General features: G+C 38.7%; 1 protein-coding gene across 2 annotated transcripts in view; it reads right to left on the bottom strand.

Annotated features, from left to right (window-relative positions):
- The window catches only part of GNAS (GNAS complex locus), a 147,787-nt gene that overhangs the window by 29,600 nt on the left and 95,920 nt on the right, over positions 1-22,267 (bottom strand). For both annotated transcript variants that reach the window (XM_032198139.1, XM_032198140.1), the window contains exon 5: positions 8,485-8,582. In XM_032198139.1, coding sequence (XP_032054030.1) covers positions 8,485-8,582 — 98 coding nt within the window. The remainder of the gene's footprint in view (positions 1-8,484; positions 8,583-22,267) is intronic.

Here is a 22,267-nt window from a genome sequence, read left to right as displayed (position 1 = left end):
TAGTGAAAATAAAATTAAAAAACAAAAGCAGCAGAGCAACACCACGCATGAGGTCCATGTACAGGGAAGCCAAGCCAAAGAAACCTGTGCCCTCGTAAGACCTGAAGCTCTTCCCATTGCCTTTGTGCACGTGAGGAACCTGCAGCGAACCCACCTGGTGGTCGCTTACTGTCTGTCAGCTTGCCCCTAGCAGCTCAGTACAGTGTCCACTGAGATCACCTCAGTCCACGCACGCACAGCATGGCTTAAAGGGTGAGAGGCTTTTGGACAGGACACCACCAAATGCACGTGATCACCAGCGTCTGAACCCAGCTGTTACTGAATTAACTCATGGGCTAAACTCCACTTACTTCAGGGCAGCTCCTGTAAGGATGGGTCTAGGCTACTGAATTTGTCCATATCTTTACTATTATGAAACAAAATGGAGCTGGTGCAGTAATGCTATGTTACAAGCCATGGTTAATGACCTTGCGTAACAATGCAACATACTGATTTCATGAATAAATTGTATCGTGTCGAGTCTATACTAACACAGATTAACCACTCTAAATGGGTTGCATATTTAGTCAGGACTTTGAATGCATAAATCAAGCTTTGTTTGACAAGAGTTCAAGAAGCGTTTGGACAACGCTCTCAGACATGATCTGATTTTTTGTATTTCTTTTGGGGGGGTGGTCCTTTGGGGTCCCAGCGGTTGGACTCGACAATCCTTGTGGGTCCCTTCCAACTCAGATATTCTGTGATTCTATGATATTGGTCATTTTAATTAAGTGCAAAAGGACTTTATGAAGCCTCAGAACGTAACAAATAATCACCAACATTACACGTCACCATCTGACCCCAACCCCCAAAAAGCCTATGAATTAATGACCATATGAAAAGGATTTCAAAGTCCACCTTGATTAAAAGTCAGAAACCTCACTTTACAAGAGGGGAACTTTTAAACTATTTTGCACAACTAACCCCAAATGAATTTAGCTTCAGGCATACACAGGTATACGAATCATACACTAAACAAGGTGCTTGCTGTTACACAGTTAACTGTATTTCCCTAATTTTCATTTTATTACAAACTTATGCCTATCAACCAGAGAACAATACAATATTCACAAGATCTCTTCCAAAAGCCTTAGCGGACAATAGATTCATTTTTCCACATATTTCTATCATATTCTCTCACACACTATTAATGTCAAAACAAAAACTTTGAGGATGGGAGAAGGATGAGGAATGGGAAGCCTGTTGCCATCAAGATGCAGAAATCCTTACAAGTTCAGCTAACAGAAGGTTTTGGCTTCTATTCCATCTCCTTGTGTTTGCATTTTGACTCTTCCCCTTCATCCACAAAAAAATACACTGCATTGGGTTCTGTACGCTTGCAGAGGCAGGGCCACAGGAACAAAACAGAAGCACGGACAGGTATCAGATAGACACTGCCTAAAAGGTTCAGGTACTAATGAACCAAACCAACGAAAGCTATTACAAAAATCCGATGTTTGCTTTCAAAAAGCTCAAGATAATTTTACTTTCTTTGTTTGAACTTTGCTTTCTACTTAAGATCACAGAGAAAGCCTACTATTTTACTGACAATTTTTGTAAAATACAATGTTAAAAGCCATGCCAAAGTTTTAGAAATATGCTAGAGCAAATGCATGCCTAATCTGAGTAAATACTGTTACTAAAACACTGAAACAGCTGTTGCATGAGCAAATGCTCCATTTGCATGTGAAAGCAAATGCAGCACACAGTGGAAATGGAAGTTCATTTCTCAGAAATCAGGCATCTATGAAGACTTGCAGAATGGTTTATCCTCAACTCTTGCAGGCACGAGCAAGTGATACTTTTAAAACAGAAGGCAAAGCACCACAATCTGGCTGCCGGACTGGGTCAGGAAAGAGTTCTGGCCCAGCCTTCGCATGCCGGTCTCTGATCAGGCCTTCCCTGCCCTCAGCTGAAGGCTAATCCCTAAAATTTCCAACAAGACATGGAAAGGAAGTTGCATCTGCAGCAAAAAGCCAGAAAGGAACTGACAAGTTAACAGATGTGTGGAACAATGGACAAATAAATGTGGCAAATGAATGAACGTGACGGGTGCGGGGGGTAAAAGTGGTGGAGTGAAAGTGGAGACAGCAGTCAGATTCCCGAAGCAGAGTAATTCCCTTTCAGAATAATTCAGAACGATGTGGTGGTCTCCACACACACCTCAGATGCCTCTGGTTTATCTTATTAAACTGGACGTGAGGAAAAATTTTCTTTATTGTGAGGGTGGTCAACCACTGAACCAGGCTCCACAGTGGTTGATGCCCCATGTCCGTCAGTGTGCAAGGCATTTGGACAATGCCCCTGGTTAACTTTTGGTTAGCCCTGAACAAATCAGGCAGCTGGGCTAGATTGTCTTTGAAGGTCCCTTCCAACTCAACTGTTCTCTTCTATTCCACTCACATTTTGGACTTGTAAAAAGGTCTTTCTGCCATTACGGCTCATTAACTTTAACATTTTCATTTGAGTGCTCCTAATTCTGAAAACTCAAGCAAGCTACTCCAGGACACCTTTTGTTTTATCTTGCTTCATACTGTGATGTAATTTATTTTAGAGACAGAGAAGTTTATCTGGGGTTGAGTGTAGGTTGAAATTATGAATTTATGATTAGCTGTGACAACAGTGGGAACATGTGTTGGATTCATAATCCATTTATTGGCTAAATTTAGGTAATCTGGTTTTCACAGCACTTGCCAGCAGGCACATCCCTGCTACCAACAGGCAGCAAGAAAGGGCAGACACTTGGAGTAGTTAGGAATAATTCAGGCTACTTATATATTTGGACTCATTTTGTTGGTCCTGACTTCAGTGAAGTCATGCAAGCACAGGAGTGACTGCGCTTCCTGTTGTCTACAGCAACCTCCGTGTGCACCTAATGACCCCATGGACTGGGGAGAAAATATAATCCGGGGTTTATTTACTTTTACCTAAAATTTAGCTTTGTTTAAAACATAAACCTCTGGTACTTCAGGATAAAGAAGAATAGAGACAAGGCCCTAATTCAATGATCTCTAAGTGCTCTGGAACAAAAGCAAGGTGGTTTTATGATTAAGACCACGGATAAGAAATGAGGTGATCTGGGTCTGGTCCTTGGCTTGCCAAAGAATTCACACAGCAGTAGGCAAGCTCATCAGCTTTAAATCAGCAAAAGGAGACATGAATGTTAGTCTTCCACACAGGAATGTTTAACAATATAATTGCTAATGCCCATAAGAAGCTTGTGTATGCCAGGAATATAGGCCGGGAAAATTCCTGTCCTGTTGAATGCGAGTACTCAGCACAGCTCACAGACCTGGAGGAGACAAGAGGAACTGCTCTGCCAGAATTACACTGATTAGAAAAAGCAAAAAGAAAGAAAAAGTAATAAATAATATGAATAAGAAACTAGACTAACAGTACCACTGATAAATCAGCTGCTATTTAAAAAGGTGAGACTTTCAGCAAATGCACTTTACTGTATGATCTCCGAAAAGAACTTCATCACAAAGAGAAATCAACAAGGAAGAAAATCATTAAGTACTCAGATTGGGGCTCTTAATTGCTCTTATAACTCAGCGAACCCAGAAGTGAAACACACCGTAAATCCTAATAAAAATATAAAGAATTTACAACCCCTAACACAGCAGATATTAAGAAAACAGCACGTCCACATCTGCTGATCCTTTAGCAGCTCTGCACAGCAGTCAGCTAAGAGTTGCACTCTCCCCCTTTCTTTGATAAGTATTTTAAAAACAAACATCTTCAAAAATCCTTCTCATAAAGCCCTTCTGGAGCAGCCTGGCACAGTTTCAAGCTATCAGAGTGGCTCTGCTGGTGCTGAAGTTCGAGAAATCCAGCTCACTGCACCTACACCACAACCTCCCCGGGCTTTCTCCTTCCCCGAAATGGCAGGCAGCGGGAGAAAACACGGTGAGGCTTTCAAGCAGGAAATAGCGTGAGAATAGGCTCCCTCATGCTACTTCCAGCCCTTCCTGATAGCGGAGGGTGTGAAATGGGCTGCAAATACTGTCTCTCACATTATTTCCTTTTCCACCCCAGCCAAAACCAGGAAGCGTCAGCTGGGAGATATGCAGAGAAAGCAGAGCATAAAATGAAGCAAAAATCATACTGGTGGCCAAGGAACTGAGCTGAGCCAAGGCTAGATAAAACAAAAATTCAAGTATTTGTGGGCACTTCCTAATAGTAACAAGACTAGAGAAAAACACTAGGAGGCTTAGGTACCCAAGCTTTGCTTTTGATTTTCTACAAAGCTGATCCAGAGGCTACTGACATCAACTTGGACTTACAGGACTGTGCTTGTATCCTCCAAGCCTTCATGCCACCAATAACCCATTTGTATGAAAGAGATCCTACTTATTCCAGCTACTCTGCAGTGTATTTGTGAGGCTTTAAGAACAGAGATCCGCAAACGAAAACCAAGGTAGAAGTATTAGCAGCATCTACACTTCAAAGAGATCGTGTGTGTTTATACTTGACAGGACGCAGAGATTTGACATGCAGGATTTGGCACATCACAGTGGAAATGGCTCTTAGTTTCCCAATCTTAAGTAGTATATTCTGAATAAAATGAAATCCTGCACCTGCAGGAAAGAAATATGAAGGATGGTAAATCACTCATCGCCATTTGGGATTTTCTATATTCTAGACACTTCTGCATTCTTCTGTTTATTATTAGCCAAAAGGAGTATCACATGGCTGCTCCAGTTAAAACATTCGTTCACTTCTATATACATCCCCAAAATATGCGGGAGCAATCAAATCTGCTCTCCTCTCAGGTACTGCCCTCTCCTCACAGCTAAAACAATTCTCCACAGAGAGAAGCTGGTGACAGCCTCCCAGACCTTGCTGTCCTAGAAGCAGAATTGGAACTAATTACTTCATAAATGGAGCTAAGAAAGGGAAAGAGCCTCCTTTCTTTTCTCCCAGGACTGTGAAATATGCTCCGGCAGGAAGTACAGTAAAGCTCAGGATGAGCAGAGGCAGCTACCCTTCAACACGAACAGGGCTCCTCTGAAGTGACGCCTCCATTTAGTCAGTAAGCCTGAGGAGGAAGGGCAGGATACCAGCAGGGCTCTCCAACAGATGAGGTTACCGGCCCAGCCTCCCAGCTTTACACCTCTGAAGCTCACCAGTGAGATTAAATGAAAAGCCCGAAGCTGGTACCTGGGGCTTTTCTCAGGTCTTCTGCTCTGAGCCGAGGCCAGGAGCTCGGGGGAGCAGTGATAGAAGCGCACAGACGGGGTTAACGGGAGCTTCTGCTGGGGAGGCACCGAGAAACTTCAGCAAATCAGCACAAAGAAGTGCAGCCTTTAAAGGTACTTCTCAGGAACAGGTGACAGATACCACTGCTAGACTCCTCGTACCTACGTTAGTGTTACGTAGCTACAACACGTTTGGACGAGAATTATCTTCATTCCCACTCTCCTAGGAAGGACAAGTAGCCCGAAGTGGCATTTTTCCTGTGTTCATCTACAAGAATTCGTGACAACCCAACTTGTTTGCTTTCCTCAGCACAAGCTCTGCAAGAGTTTAAGTCTCCATTTCCTCAGTATCTTTCTTTTCAAGATGCTTCAACGTCCTGAAGCTGTGCCATAGGTTAACAAGTCCCTAGCTCTGGGAGGACCTGATGTTGGACTGAGTTCCCACACGGAGAGCCAGCTCCTATCCATGAAAAGCACAACTGTAAAAGCAGCAGCATCAAGCACGAAGGAGCGGGGTCAATCCTCACACCTCTCCCCAGCACTCGGTACCTGACTACCACACCATTAACAAAGATGGAAGCGAAAGGAGCGAGGGGACTTTGGGGCCATTTCCCAAAAGCTGCCAGAAGGGACACAGGTGCTGCAGCCTGGCCGAACAGGGAACACCACCAGCCCTGCCACGGCTCTTCCCTGCCGATGGATGACAGAAACCAGCCCTGAAACACTCACATAGCCCTAAAGAACCTTTGCATATATTTCATTCCAGTTTGGCAGAAGCAGAAATGAATTTCATTTTGATATTAACATTCCTGAAAGCCAACCAAAGCCCTGTGCAATATGCACTCTTTACTATCCTAAAAGGGATAAAATTAATTTGTACGTTTGGAACAAACTATTTGCAGTGGACTTTGCAAAGCTTCCTATATATAACCGTATAAATCACAAGAGTGATATATTTTTTTTAAATGCAGAATGTGAAATGACTCCATAGCAAGACAAGCTTTACACCAAGCAACCCACACTTAAAAAAAAAAAAAAAAAAGGAATAAAAAAATTAAAAACAGCAATAAAAAAACACTGTTTAGAATTTTAAAGCAGTTCTCCAGACTAAGACTCCATTAATACTTAACAATTTATTCAACTTTTAATAGCAAGAAAGGATTTTTTTTTTTTTTTTTTGAAGCTGAACTGGTCTTGAAAGACAAAAGACACTTTTCTGCTTTCCATTTTAAGTAAGCTTTTCTTGTTTTAAACACGGATCTTCAAAAGTGAAAAATGTTTAGGACGCAGGACTCTTCTCTGAAAGAGCTGACATCTCCAACACTTCAGTGTGCTCAACTTTCTCTTTTAATTCCTGTTAGCTCTAATGAGAGCAGCTTGCACGTTAAAATTAAAAATCTTTACTTGAAAACCTCAGCAGCATTTTGTGTTCTGCCTCTGCTGCATTTTTTTAGAATGTGCTCACTGGGTTAATTTTGAAGTATCAATCATGTCAGATTTCCACGCAAACATTTTGCCATTTAAGAGCTCCTGATTTGCATATTCTGTTATTAAAAACAATACCAGGGCACGATCAAAAGTGCCAGAAAGGACAAGAACTGCCAGTACTAACAGTTAGAAAGGTTCTTCCATAAGGAAACTGCCATACACTTTACAACCAAACTGAACATATAAGAACCATGGTCTATTTTTAGGAGACAGCGATGGTATCTCAGAAAAAAATCAGTAATTTGTCGGCAATGTATAAGGTTTATTTTTGGTTCCGCAGCCCATGATGTAAAATTCAGTGTTCCACTAGATGGAGCAGGACGGTAAAACCATCAGAAAGGCCATTCCTCTTGCTGACCCATGAAAAAGTCAATGTCCAGCAATCAGGGAGGATAGCAATTTTAGCTTTCTTCTGTACAATCACAGCAGAACAAAATTTCATCCTCTTCCAAAAAAAGAGCAACACACAAAAGAAACCATAGTGCTCTGCAATACTTGTGCCTTCCAGTCACAGAAAATGACTACTAACAAGCACTAGACAGAAACACTAACAGATAACCAAACACCATCAGAAACAAAACTATTTTTAACAGTTTCTATCAGCTTTATGCTATAAAAGACAGAATTTAGCGGACAATTGCCAGAATTTTTTTTTTTTGTTTTGTAGCAACTGAACTTGCAAAAAGATCCATGCCGAATGATCAAACATTAGTCACCTAATGCAAGACATCGCTGCACATCAAACACTAGAAACAATGGCAAAACTTCAAAGAGCCTTCGAGAGACCTGGAGCTGTGCAAGTCATAGTAAAATCATCTCCTTGGTCTCTTTTCAAACAGAGCTAATTGTTGATTTACCTTTAAGTCTATCTAAACAAACAACTACAAAAAGAACTTTACAAATTTTATTTCATCAAACGTTCTCTATGAGACTCAGCAGCAGGCAGACAAACCACAGTCCTCCATTATGCGAAATGAGAAGCTTGCACTTCCTTGACCATTAAAACTTATTTCAGCTTCTCCAGAAGAAACAGAGTCTAAACTAATAAAGAGCAGTCTTAACCATTAATATTCCAAATTTGAAGTCCTACAATTTTTGAGCCTACATAATGAAAGTACCAATTGTCACAATTACCACAAACATCTTGCAATAAAAAAAAAAAAAAATCAGAACCATACCTTATTGCGATATGTGATAAATAACTGCAAACATGCAGCAGTCTCTCTCATGACAATACTAATTATCACAGCAGTATAAATAGCAGAGGGGAATGAATCATTCTCTGATATGTGCAGAAGGTACACAAGCAGAAATCTTGGTGACTGATCACAGGCTGCTGCCTGTGATTGTTGCTGCCCTCTCTTTGTTTTCAGACAAATAAACTGCACTAAACCCAAAAGCTGCAAACATGGGCACGTTTCACACCATCATAGTTTCCAACTTATTAAAACTTGCTCAGTATCTGAAGTTGACTGTCATTTAGAAAGGAACTGGTGTAAGAGGAAGAAGTGGGAAATTTGCTGTCAGCCTGTGCTAGGACCACCTGAAAGTATCGGTGAGGTTTCCAATACCAATATTATTGTCTAACTGAACGCAACTTTCCCCACCTCTGAATGGCTGATTAACAGCGACTCATTCCATAGTGTACCCTCTTCTTTTCCAAGGCATGGAAAACTAAGCATCAGGACTATCCAAACCACTGTTATTAACATCCAATACCACTGTCAGCATACAGCAGAATAGAAACGATACTTACTACTGTGCACAGTCAATCAGCTGATATTCATTAGACCTCTCATAGCAGGCTTTCACACCTTCGTCTTGCCAAAGCGTTTTTGTATGTTCATAAAATTCCTGAAAGAATCCAAAAAAAATACTATCAGCAAAAAAAGGATTCTATACTAAGAAGCAGCAAATAGGAATGTATCGTTAGCACGGTAAGAAATGGTAAAGGGCAACAATTTAACAAAAAACATTAAACATCTTTGTAGAAGCTGTGTATGAGTTCTGTTCTGTTGGCTTTCTTAGTGTCTTGACTTTGTAACACTTTAAAACACTTAAAGAATTGCTTCTTGATCATCTTGTCCCAGTCCAACTGTATTTGGAAGTTCTGGAAGAAGGGCTAACTTTTCATTAATGACAATTCTGTAGGCATTTTTAGTAATCAATACTATTTGGTAACACTCGTTAGCTCACTGATATGATGTTTATTTGTCTGTCAACATTTTTTTCTTCATTGAAACACTATTTCTCAGTAATTCTTCCATAAAGGCAGCAAATTATGAATAGGTTTTACGTAATTTTCCATCTTCCAAGTTAGTGGGGATTTCTGGGGACTATACAGACACCTTTATCTTAGTGCTTGTATCAATGGATTTGTTCTTCCGCAGTGTAACAGCATACTGAGCTTCAGAAAAAATAAACTGATGCAAAACCAGATCATGTTTTAATGGTTTTAACCTTAAAAATTATAAACAGTGCAATGCCTTAGGTTTGCTGAACCTGTAACCTAAGTACAAAACACAACCAGAAGTCCGTCCTTCGTTGCATATAAAAGATGCCCTTTGGCTCTAACGGGGTGTGTGTTATAATTAATTATATTTCTGGCTATCAAAGAACTTTGAATAGACTTAGAAAGAACACCAGGATCTTTGTAACTTAAATACACACACCACTGGATGCATTACTTTTATCAATGACCATGGACTTTTCCTGGGTGTATCTCAGAGCTTTTCAAGTGTTTGGGACTAAATGCTTTAATTCTGATTTTTAATGGACTCTGTTCCCCTATTCCAACTCAGTTTTTCTGCATCCAGGAGAGCACACAACCTTTAAAGTAGTTGCTGTATACATTCTGCCACCCCCACCCTTGCCCCTTTTCTTTGTATTAGGGGTGTGTTATAGAAAAAGGATTTATTTTTTAAATAACCATTTTACTGCTTCAAGGTCCCTCCATTAATTCCAACTAGCTTTGGAATCATTCCCTCTCTTGGGATATCGGTGTCTTACATTCTTTTACTATCAGCGTGACACAGAGAAAGGAGTCCTCCTTTCCTACCAGGATATTGACTACCACCTGAACAGTATCTCAACAGAAGATGCTTTGAAGGGCACCTTCAAGACAAGTAATGGCATCTTAAAAGTAAATTCAGTGCTGTGGACTTTGAAGCCAACCTCAGTTTTGGCAGGTAGAAGATGCATATGTGATTGTGTGATCACACAGTTGTGAATACCAATGATGGAAACAACCTATCAAATAATAAATTTGATCTTGTTTTCGTTGCTATTGAATGCACGTGCACACACACAAAGAACAGTAAGTGCATACTATTCATCTAAAAAAGATCTTTATGGTAAATTTTTCTTCCTACTTCTTTTAAAAACAATACAAACTTCATACATGGTATTAGATGTATCTTTATGGTTTGTTCCCTGCTTTTATGAGTTGTTCACGAGCAATAAGAAAACCTGAATTTCTTTCATATGTAGGTAAGCTTTTACATGATTTTAATTATCAAGAGATTGTACAAATATTTATTGTTAAAGGAAGATAAATTGCAATATTAATTCCTGTCCTCAGTTCTCTTCCTCCCACTGCTGAAATGTTCATTGGACGTGTTCATTTTGAAGGTTTCCTATTTTTTGGCAGTTGGAGAGACTGGCAAGTACCTTCAATCTTCAACTGTATCACAGCATTGAGACAAAAATATCTTTCCTCAGTAAAAAATTAGCAGGAAGAGAAAGTCAGGAAGAGAGAGGATACTATCTGGAATCTCACCATATTTGAACCAAAACTATTTTGGGGTGGCTTCATTTATTTATTTTTAAAACTAACAGCAAAAAAACTAATACAGAACCTCTCATGACTCGTTTAACTTATTACTACAAAGTTGGGAAATTGTCTTAATTGAAAAATTGAATTGGCAATTGTATTTTGTTGTTGTTGTTGTTGAAACAACAGCTGATTCAGATGGACATAAACCATCTAAATTTCCAACTTATCAAGATAACTTACACCAGACCTCAGACAGTTAATTGAACTATTTGGCAGACACATGGTTCTAAAATAGATATCTACTTCAAACTGGGGTCAGCATCTGCCAAGCCAATTATCTCCAAATATACCCCAAAACACTCTCTTCATCCTGCATTGCAGTCAGTAAACAAATAACTAGGCAAAGATAAGTCTATAAAAAAATGTAATAAAGCATAATAATTCTTCATCAGCTACAAATGTATATTGAAAGTGAAAGGACACATTGTGTTAATGAAACAAGATCACGGCACAGTAAAGCTCTCTTGGCAGTAGAAAGAAGACGAACTTAAACTTTTGCATCCCCTTTCCTTTCCATTATGGTTCTCCCTCCTCTTGGGCTTTTGTCCATCTCTTCTAACAACCTTTCTCATACCTGACTCTGGTCTCCTCAATGAGCCCATTTGAAATTCACCAATATACATGCAGAAGTGTAATTAATTGCCTGGAGTGTTCACATTTTACTACATATTACTTATTTAGTTGATAATTTCCTGGATTGTTCAGTACAATAAGCTGATAGAGTATCCCATTGTTCTCCTCAGAGTCCTCTCATTAGAAAGTTTCTTCCCAAGCTTGGATGCCTCCTCATTCTGCAGTCATTTGCTGATAGGCTTCTCCTGTGCCTCTTCTCCACCATTGTTCTTGCATATTATTTAAAAATAGCCATAATCAGTTTGTCCTCCCACATTAAACCCAGACCTCCTCACTTTCCAGTAGCCACTCTTGAATTTTGCTATATCTACCCAGGCTGACATTAAGAAAAAGGCAAGAACACAACATGAAAATGTTCAGATCTTACATTGATTGGCTGAAATATCTTACAATCACACAGTTTTTAATGACCTATCAATCTGTAGGAAGATGAACCTTCTAACCATCATGAAAATGAGGCACAAAGTCCTTCCTCACTCAACTACAATATTCCAGCACAGAACTGAAATAAAGCAATTATTTTAAGCAGCTTATCAACTCCGTCATACCTCGTGGAAAAAAAACGTTTCGAGTAGTTTCTGCAATCAGACTCTTAAGTGGGATGAAAAGTAAATCCAGTTCCTGGCCCTAGCGTAAACACATTGATAATAAAAAGCCCAAGATTTAGTTTGACAGAACTGTTACATACTGTTCAGCAGAGTCTTCCCTGTGTTTTAAGAACAGTTCTGAACTTCCCAGAAAGTATCTGGATAACAATAATCAATGTTTTTGCCTTGTTAGGTCAAATTAGCAATAAAATACTTAATAGTGCCTTTATGGCTGTCCCGCTGATCTGAGCTATAATCAGCAGTACTTATGCAATCCTTTCAATATGGTTGTTAACTGTCCATGTGGGCTGGAAAAAGAATTCAAGTCCACATTCTTTGAACTTTTTATTAGCATTTCAAAATCTGGATCTACAATAGTAATGAGTAATGGATTATTATACCAAGAAGTACTTATTTTTTTCTTTTTAACTACATGACTTGTGACGGCCAAATATGAAGATCCCTTGTTAAACAACCTTCTGTCTTTGGGCCACACCAAATCTATCTTCACACAATTAGGGACTGATGCCGACCCAACTTACACAACTGCAAACAGGGAATGTAGGTGTTCATCAGTGAAAAGTTTGAACCAAGCTTAGAAAGTTCAACTCGTGCTTTATTACAAGCTTAGTTATACTAGAATGAGTGATTTTGGAATTAAGACATATTAGCTAGTCACAAAAAAAAAAAAAAAAAAAAAAAGATTTCCCCCTGTCCTCCCACCCCCAAAAATACACCTACACTAACCACAATTCTGTAATAATATTTAAGAAAAAGAATAACATAAGAAACCCTCAGCATCCCCTTTGAGTCATGGTATGTAGCCTGGGGTAACTCTCCGGGAAGACAAGCAAAACCACAAGATTTGTTATGCATTTAGGTGGAAAAGGGGCTTCAGAGGCCACCAAAAAAATCAAGTCAGTAACAGTTTTTGTTTTGTTTTGTTTGTTGTTTTTTTTTTTTAGTTAAATAGGTCTAATTTGTATGAGTTCTCTAAAAATAATGAGTTAGGAAACAAATTAACCGAAAGTAGCAGGCAAATTTCCTGAAAAGAAATAGCCAGAAAACTAGTCCTTACATGTCTGCTTCTTGTTTCCATAACACTGATTCATTTGCTGGCACATCCTAATATAACAGACTCTACAGCAGCATCAACACAGGTTTCTCTTGCACTAATAATGGAACTCCTAATAAAACAGCTAAAATAAACAAATAATACTAAATAACATTTTGGTTTGAGATGATATTCCACTTTAAACAGGAATGAAACATTAGGTTCAAAACAATCCACAGTATTTGAAAAGTGTGGTCCTATTATCCATTCTTGCCTTATGTGTACTTAAAACCCCAAAAATATTCAAGTTATGTCATTTTCCATTTAAAAAAAAGCTGCAGTTACACAATACACACCCAAGATCCTGTTTAAACTATAGCTGAAGCTGTGTAAAGCAACAAAAGTCAACATAACTGATGACAGGCAGCATGGCATCACCAAGCAAAGTGAGAATTGAATTCTTCCCAAGACTTTACACTCTTCAAAGTGCTAACATTACCCGAAAGAGAAAAATCCTTGTGCAGAACACTTAGGGAAAATTATGCCAACGTTACACGCATATGGACGTAACACTCAGGGTTTGACTTTGAATGAGTACAAACTGCACAGGGGCGTAGTTTGAATTCTGGGCACAATCCCTACATGCTTCTGTGAAACTATAAAATCTTGGAGAAAATCCACCATATGGATAAACCTTCTCTGGTCTGACTTAGATAACTCAAATATGAAGGACCTTGACTTGCTGATTGTAGGAAGCCTTGTCTCTCACCGTGCCGTAACACTACAGAGCTTTAACAGACACACTCATGTGAAAAGAAATGTGTTTAAATATTAACGTTTTGTTTAGCAGAAGACACCTTCTCCACCTTCTGAATCTTTCCCAATACAATGAATAAACAGGTAACAACTGAGTATTGCCTGTATTCACTTACAGGAATGCAATCAGGCCTCTGGAGGAAAAAGATAAATAAAAACAACAACCCATGAGCAGAAATCATCATGTAAAAGGGATGCTCGTAAAACAGTATTTCGGTCGCAGAAAGCTCTAACCACCATCCTGGATTAAAAAAGGGGTTATGCGGAGTCTAATTGAGTTAAAATCCTACTTGTATTAGAAAATTTCAACAAGTTGAGTAAGTGACAGCAGGTAAACAGAGGTTTTATTAAAAGTCAACCAGAGAAAGTGTTAAAGAACTTGGAGGTTGAGTGTTTTGGTTGTTAAAAAAATTAATCCTCAAGAGACAAGCTCCAGGCCTGGGAAAAAATAAGGAACCAAGATCGGCTTTTGAGAGACATTCTAAAAGGATAAAATATTAGTAGAAAATGAAAGAGAGAAACTGGACATACTGTCTACACGGTTTTGTTCCCTCCAAATATATAAATACTCAAGAGACTTTTAAAAAATGTTTATGAAGCAATGTTTTATAGGCATTAGGATGTTGGCAGGGAAAAAACATTGGCACAGTAACTGCAACTATGACACCATGTTCACAGGAGCCCTAGCATGGACGTGCAACAGTACCTTTTCTTTGTAAAACCATAATGTAGGGCGGATCTGTCAGCAGATAGCTTATTTACTAATTCCAGCAAAAGTTGGTGCCACTGAAAAAACAACACTACCTACTAAAAGGTGTGTACAGCCATTACACAATGTTGTGGTTAAAACTGGGATTCAATTCCTGGGCAAAGTTCAGCGTCCCATGGAGTTGTGCATTTCATAATAAGAGTTTTAAATAGGTCATCCACTTACAAGCCTAATGACTAAAGGTCAAACTAAATCAGATTCTAACTGTAAAATTGTGTCTTTTTACAAACACGCTCAGCACGGTGAGGGCACACGGTCTCTGCTTTTGGGATGGACAGGCAGCAGTGCTGCGTTCCCCTAATGACCTGTATTAGGGTACCATGGGGTCACAGGGTGGCACAGCAGCACGGGGCATTCCCAGACAAACTGCACAGGTTGATTTTCTCCTTCCAGGATAGATAAATACACAGCAAATTGATTTATTTTTCACTGCTCATATCCGAAATCAAGCGATTACTATTGACTGTAAGGCTACTCAGTGAAGGAAGCCAACGGTGTCTTGTCATTCTCCCCATGTTTGGGCAGGGATCCTACAACGTGTTGAATTTGTCAAATCAGACAGTTTAATAAGCCACTTACTTGAATAGGGAAACATCTGCATTCCTAATGGTGTGAACAAGTGTTAATTATTGCTTGCTATTTTAGGGAAAACATGCCGATGATATCACAAAGGAAACGCATACCTACAAATAGTTGAAGATATTCTCCAGTTACTGGCACGTGTCCAGAGGCGAATACAAAACTCTTTGGGAGAGGCCAGAGTACTCAGCATTTCCCATAACTGAGTCAGAAATACTTTCAGCAAGGATTCAGCCTCATTATCGATAGTTTTTTGTGTTTAGAAAGAAGAACAAGGCTAAAATATTTTGGGCGTCTGCTTACGTTATCTCCACATTTCTAGTAGCACAAACGAAACCGGATGTTGCTGCAAGAAGGGATAATGGGAAGGGAATTTTATTTAAGAAATTCCTGTCAAGCTTGAACTTTCATTTTTTCCCTCTGTTACGTTTCAAGAGGCCCCAGTATTTGCGAAATGTACCGACACGTGATTCTATACCCATTATATCCCATAGCGCCTTTGGTTAAAAGGTTCCAGCAGTGTATCATCACACCATCTCCCTTTCATTTTTACTTTCATGAGATATTTCATCACCACAGAAGCTTAAGCTGTTGATACTGGAACACTACTCGGATTTAATTCTTTCATACAGCTCCTATTTCAAACCCATCGCTCTCGTTAGGGAGGAGGAACTCGCTCTTGGGGAGAGCACCAAGATGGAAGGTCGGCAGGCGTGGGCTGCCCATTTGTCAAGACCGCGCTGGAATTTTAAACCAAGTAATCAATACTCCTCTGCTTCTTCAGAATATACTTACACGTGGACAGAAGGTAACTCATTAATGAATTAAACCTACTACTAGCATAAAAGGCTCAGGAAAAAGTCGTCTATACCATTTCAGCTCTCTCTTGGGGCAGCAGAGAGCTGTGACAGAGGCATTGCAACCAAGAGCTATTTTTACAGACCTCTGGCTAGGAAGGAAGGTTTAATAAAACTCTGAGAATTTCCTTTGAGCCTTAAATTAGGGTTTGGAAAATGTCTTTGATACTACGTCATTTCGTTGCTTTTTGTGTAATGAATATATAATAAACTTAAAACAAATAGTCAAATCAAATGGCTTTATTGCCTTATGCAACTGAGAACAACGCCACCATGAGTAATGTGTTGAACATGGGATCACACTGCAAGTTTGCTGTCCCCTTTTGGGTTGGAAACACAAGACCAATTTTTGACAGAAATGTCCACCAACAGAAAAGTGTAGAAGTTGACTTAGGATAGGAAGGAACTCTCTCTTAAGACAAATCCCAAGGAACGATCGCTGATTACCATACAACCTTTCTGAAGAACCAGAATCTGTATTTATAGAAGTATTCATAGACTCCAAATGCTGTTTATGTGAGGAGATCAGGCTTGCATACATTTACAAGAGATTAATCAAAACTTCTGTTTACTTTCTAGGATTTATTTATTTATTTTAAAAGAGTAAAAGCTATCCAATTTTCCTGAGAGCTTAAGAAGTCTTGATTTTTATTGGAACATTGAAGAAATGTCCTAGGATAATAAAATATCTTAAAGTTACGTAGCTGATATGCAAGGAAGGTTACAAGTAAAACACAAAATGAAATGTGCTTTTGTAAAAGTCCAGGTCAGGAATATTTCTGTGCTTTCACTAGTATCAAAGACAACAGCCATTCAATACATGCACGAAAAAATGCACATGCTTTACTACACTGAATAATGTTTTGTGTAAGTACCTAAATTACACCCTGAACTTAGTATTTATTTTTCTAGAGGAGCGCCGTTAGAATTACTGAAATCATTTGAGCAGCCCTGACTTTCCAAGAATTCTACCTACTTTGTAGGATAGTCCGGCTGTGTGCTTAAAAAGGATTATTTGTAAACAGAAACTATTTTAAATTTCATTTATATCCTTCACCACATATTTCAAATAAATTATGATTTTTTTTTCTTTTGAATCCAAGCGAAACACCTGAAGGAAGACAACGATAAACACCACAATAAGATCACAAGAAAGAAAAGGCCAAAGCTACGCTCAGTTGGAGATGCTTTCATTGGTTCTACCAAGCAGAAAAGAGAAAATCTGGAAAGCTGGAACGTGTAACCTCCACAAAGGCAAGCTGAAAACCGTGATGACCTGGTGGTTTTCTGAAAAACAGGACTCTACTGGAAGCGATGTGTACCTTTATAAAGCATGACACTGCTGGCAGCAACAGATGTGTGCAGGATCAGAACAAAGTCATGCATGCAGGGCTGCCTCCACAGTGCACACACCTCCATGGCCAGACAAGCTCTCACCAACGTCCACTTGAGCTTCACGGGGTGAAAGGCCTGTGCTTGTGGATCTGTCTCGAGATCTGGGGCCTGACGTTGTGATTCTTTAAATTCCATCCTAACTTCATAAGCTAAGGGCATACACCCTGCAGCTCTGCTCCATATAAAAGTCTCCCTGCTGGGAAATCACTGATGACTGTATGTAAAAAGGTAACTGAACAACTTTTCCATCCTACTATATATTGCATTTGGTACTGGAATGATAAAAACAACTTCTAAGTTTAGCACTGAGGGACGTGTAAAAACAGCAACAAATACGCGACAGAATCAAAACGTAAGATGGATTACAATACTTTTCCACTTTTCTCATTAGCTACTTTCATGCTTGTCTGAGCTTATCCTTGACTTATCTGACACAGTGTAAATTAAATTAAAATCCCAAATTCATGGCTTTTAGAAGCACGTTTACCACCACATTTCCTAGTCTTTGAACACAACAGAAATTTGATGCCCAAAGGTGTTTTTTGCTGTATGCCCAAAAGGCATATCCAAGGGTGATTTGCACATTTACTACGTTGCTGTCTTAACAGACTATCACAGAAAACCTTGCCAAGCCACTGCCATGCCAACCAGGCTCACAGGTGAAACTTTATTTCATCTATGTATACAACAGTATTTTGTGATAGTCTCTTACTGTGATTAAAACCAGAAAATGCTTAAGAATTTCTATATTAAATTTATGCCTATTTCCTGTTTAATTCAGCTGACAGCTCTTCTCTTTCAACATAAATTGAATTAATCTGTTCTTGTACTTTAAGACTGCTCTGAGGAAAACAAAGGAGACGTATCAAGAGAAATTAAGTCATGATTTCTTCAAATGAATTTCTAAATGTGAACTTATGAACCTACAAACATGGTATGGTGGGAATTTACTTGATAAAAATACAAACACAGAAGAAAGCATTAGCATTTACTTTGAATGCTAATCAAATAAATTAATAATAAAGCAAAAGAGGGTTTGTTTTTTAATTTTTGTACGATGAAATGGCTACACTACAGAAACAATCTGCAGATAATATCACCTGAAAATCCTGGAATGTATATTCTCCAATTTAAGGAAATACTTTATCAGATTTCAACTGAACTACATCAACACGCCAGCTGAAACACTACAGAATTCAAAGGACACGTTTCTTTAGTTTTCTAGCCAATAATACCTTCATCTCATGAACAAAACTGAAGCGTACCCATTTTCACTGCAGTTAGAAATTGCTATTAAAGGCAAGGAAATTTGGATTATCAAAAGGTGGGAAAAGTCATTTCTGCAGATGCTGCCACATTTAACAACAAAATCAGGTATAGCAGAAAGAACTGCAGCAAAGAAACCAAGAGATTAATCACTACATAGAAACCAAGGCTTATTATTAAAACTGCTTAGCTCTTCTATTTAATATCTTTTCTGTTCATAGAAGTCAGAAGGGAGACTTTTATTTTTTAAATACATAGGTATTCATAATTTAGGCTATATTTAAAGTCCAAGTGCTGTAATATTACTGTTCTTCAGAATGACCGCCCTAAATTTGTATGTATTCCTAATCAGTGTTTTGACATTCTGGAAAACTTTAGCAGTCGAAAAAAAGGTAACACAAATATATACACATACATTTATTTAAATAGCTTTACATTTAGGTGTAAAAAGAAAGATCTTCGCATTAATGGCAGTGTTTCGAATCATACCATTTACTAAAGAATTGTTAATTATTTTTTTTAATCAAATTCTCCTTGATAGTGAAAAAAGCTCCCCATAAATTATGGATGCTTGTACAAAAATACCAAAGCTTTATTGATTCATAGACCAAAAGAAACAGGAGCAGTAAAACCTGTTAGTGGAAGTGGTTTGTGCTGAATTCACCTAGGGGCTGCTGCCAGACAGGCATCCCTGAGCTCTCCTCTCCACCACATGCCCTAAGCAGCTCAGTTAAAGCAGCCATGTGAGAGCACTGGGGAAAACTCCTTCACATCCGACCAGTCACCATTCCAAGCAACAGCCACTATGCAACTGCTGTCAAAGAGATGGCTACCAGGAATTTGTTTGTGAACCTAAAAACTAAGTTCTGTAACAACATTTGCCTTTTTTATTTTTATTTTTTTTAAAGATAACGTCTAGTCATCAAATAACTCAGATATTACTCTAAACTTATAGTCAATATATTTTCATTTAAATTACTCATGAAGAAAAGCTTCGTGTCAATATAACAGTTCTTCATATGAGGCAATGGGCTAACTGTTCACAGCTAGTTCTCACAACTACAACCTACTGTACTGCATACTGAAGTTGAAGAAATACTTATATTTAAGAATTACTGAGTGTCTACTTCCAATAAACAGGTTGTTCCAATACACAGCAATGTCAGAATTTGCTAGATGTTGCTGTTCTTTTGTAAGAAAGAACATTCATATCAAGCATCCATGTGGACAAAATCAGAGATTTCAGGAGATCCATTTGCAAATAATTCCTACTTACACATGCTTTAAATGTGAGAAACAGAAATGAATTCAAGTAGCTGTCTAAAAAAACAAAAAACAAACAAAAAACAAAAACAAAACCTCAATAGAACTCCTTAATTAATTTGTGTAAGAATTTATTTCTGCTGTTAGGGGATAGGAAAACCAGCTTTAAGTCTTGTTCAGCTCTGATCAGGTAAACTCAACTGGATTACCTAGAAGTCCATTTAGAGGGAGCTGTTCTGTGTAGATAAGATAATGGAGATTTAAAAAAAGAATATGTAAAGATTACTTCTGAGGAACTAATAACATAGCACTCTGCTGACACAGTCTGTAACACTCCCTATTCCTTTTTATAACCAAGGTTAACATTCTTCAGTTATGCTTTGCATATCTGTATTTTCTACCAGTTCAGTGTTTCAAGATTCTTAAATACATATCTGAGGTCCATCTTGTATCACTATTTTACAAAAGACAAGACATACAGGGAATAAAAAAAAAAAAAAGCATACAGGACAGTGAGGTGACTCGCTTAAAATAATAAAGAAAGTCTGGACAAGAATGAGTAAGAGTCCCAAATTTTCTGATAGCTATCCAAATTCCATACAATATTATGCAGACACCCAAGAAAACAGGCTCTGTCTCCTCACTCTCCTAGCTTCCCAGGGGGTACTCCCACCAGAGAAAATGTTTTGCCTTCTTCCACACCCCAAAATCTGCGGCATTTACCATGGCCTCCTGGGAACATCCCCCATTAAGGTGAATGTTTGGCATTACGTTATAAAGCCTGTGATGCTGTCAAACCAGAAAAGCTCAATTCTCCTTCCATGATGTATTTAGACAGGAAATAATAATATATCTACCATTAAAGAGATCAGGGTGATTATCTACAGGGACAGATAATTTTGTACTGTTGCCTACATGACTAAGGAACGCTTTTGGCAGCAAATAGATCCCAGTGCACATCTTACTGAGACTGCATTATCTTGTATTTTTCTTAAAGATGTTGGTGTTAAAACCCTCTTAAGGATCCCACCTTTGTCTCTGCCCCTGCTGCATGTTAACGTACTACACAATTTGTACCAAGCGGTCGACGGGCCATGGTGTAAAGCAGCCCTCCAAACAGATTCCCGTTAAAAATAACCTCCCTGAAATAGAGGAGAGAAGGAGTAGGGGTTACTGGGGTTATTTTTAACCTGAACCGGTTCAATGGTCTGATTTACTCTGGGGACACGATGGAGGTTTTTTTAGCACAACTGCGAGTGGCACATGATGGTGTGGCGGGAGAGGGAAAGGGATGGCTGTGGGCAGCCGGGATGTTAGGCTGGCTTTGAGGCCGAAGCCAGCGTGTGGTAACACTGGGCCTCAAAGACACCACTCAGAAACCATAATAAAACTATTCAGCAGCACTGGCAGTGGGAGATCCAAAATAACTACAATGGAGCAGTGTAATAAAAAATAAACAGGGACCAAAAAACCTGCAGACAATTTCACCAACAGCCTAAAAACTACCCCATCTCTTCTAAAGATACATTTTCCAGGATACGCCGGAGTGGTTCCGCAGTTATTTCAGATTCCAATAGCAAACATTGTGATTTTTGCTGAATGTCATCTTTCTGAAGCGATCACAGTATTTTCAGGAGATATATCTCCCACAGCTGAGTCCAGATCAATTAAAAATAGGCAGCTGTAAACACTGCTCTGCTATTTTGAATATTTTATTAAGGGACTATGACCCAAAATAAATAGGTTTTATTTGGCAGCTTGATTCAAATGGGTTGAGCATGGAAAGAAAAATGGGCATAGAACGAGAGCATTTCCTTTCCTCTCCTAAAAGTAAGAGCAAAAAGAAAGGGATGAGTAAAAAGGCCACTATTGCAGTTGGTACTAGGGATGGAGAAAATATCCTAACCACTGTCTGGTATGCAGAACAGGAATAAAAATACCACCTCCATAAGCCAGCTCACCCAACATCACCCTATACTTGAAACAGATATACAGCTAGTATCAAAAATATTTCTGAGGTTCATTTTTGACATTGAAAATATACAAATATAGTTGTATTTTACCTGAAGTGAGCTAAATGTATCGAGGTACAACAGCGATAGGAAAGCCATTTGGAAGCCTCAACTATGAGCATCATTTGTTTTTATTTTCTATTGCAACTAATGGAACAGCTGTAAAAACAGCCTGAAATTTGGATTTGCTTGGTCTTTGTTCTTAAACACCGTATAATTGAAATACTTGTAAAGCAAGTATTATTCTGGTCTCACAGAAAATTAAAGACCAAAATTAAATCCTACAAAATTTACGATAACTTAAAAAGTAATTCTAGCACAAACTCAAGCAAGATTTCAAATTTATTGCTCAAGCAAACCAAGTTTTCTGCTTGTTTCATTATAGAGTCTCAATGATGAGCAAAGTTCATTCCATAAGTCCTAAACCATCTGTGATTTTGTTCTTTAAAGTATTTTTTACCATGGTATTATAT

The sequence above is a fragment of the Aythya fuligula genome, chromosome 16, assembly GCF_009819795.1.
Source record: "Aythya fuligula isolate bAytFul2 chromosome 16, bAytFul2.pri, whole genome shotgun sequence".
In the NCBI taxonomy this organism is placed as follows: domain Eukaryota; kingdom Metazoa; phylum Chordata; class Aves; order Anseriformes; family Anatidae; genus Aythya; species Aythya fuligula.
Note: the sequence above shows the minus strand (reverse complement) of the source record. Positions and strands in the feature narration are given on the sequence as shown.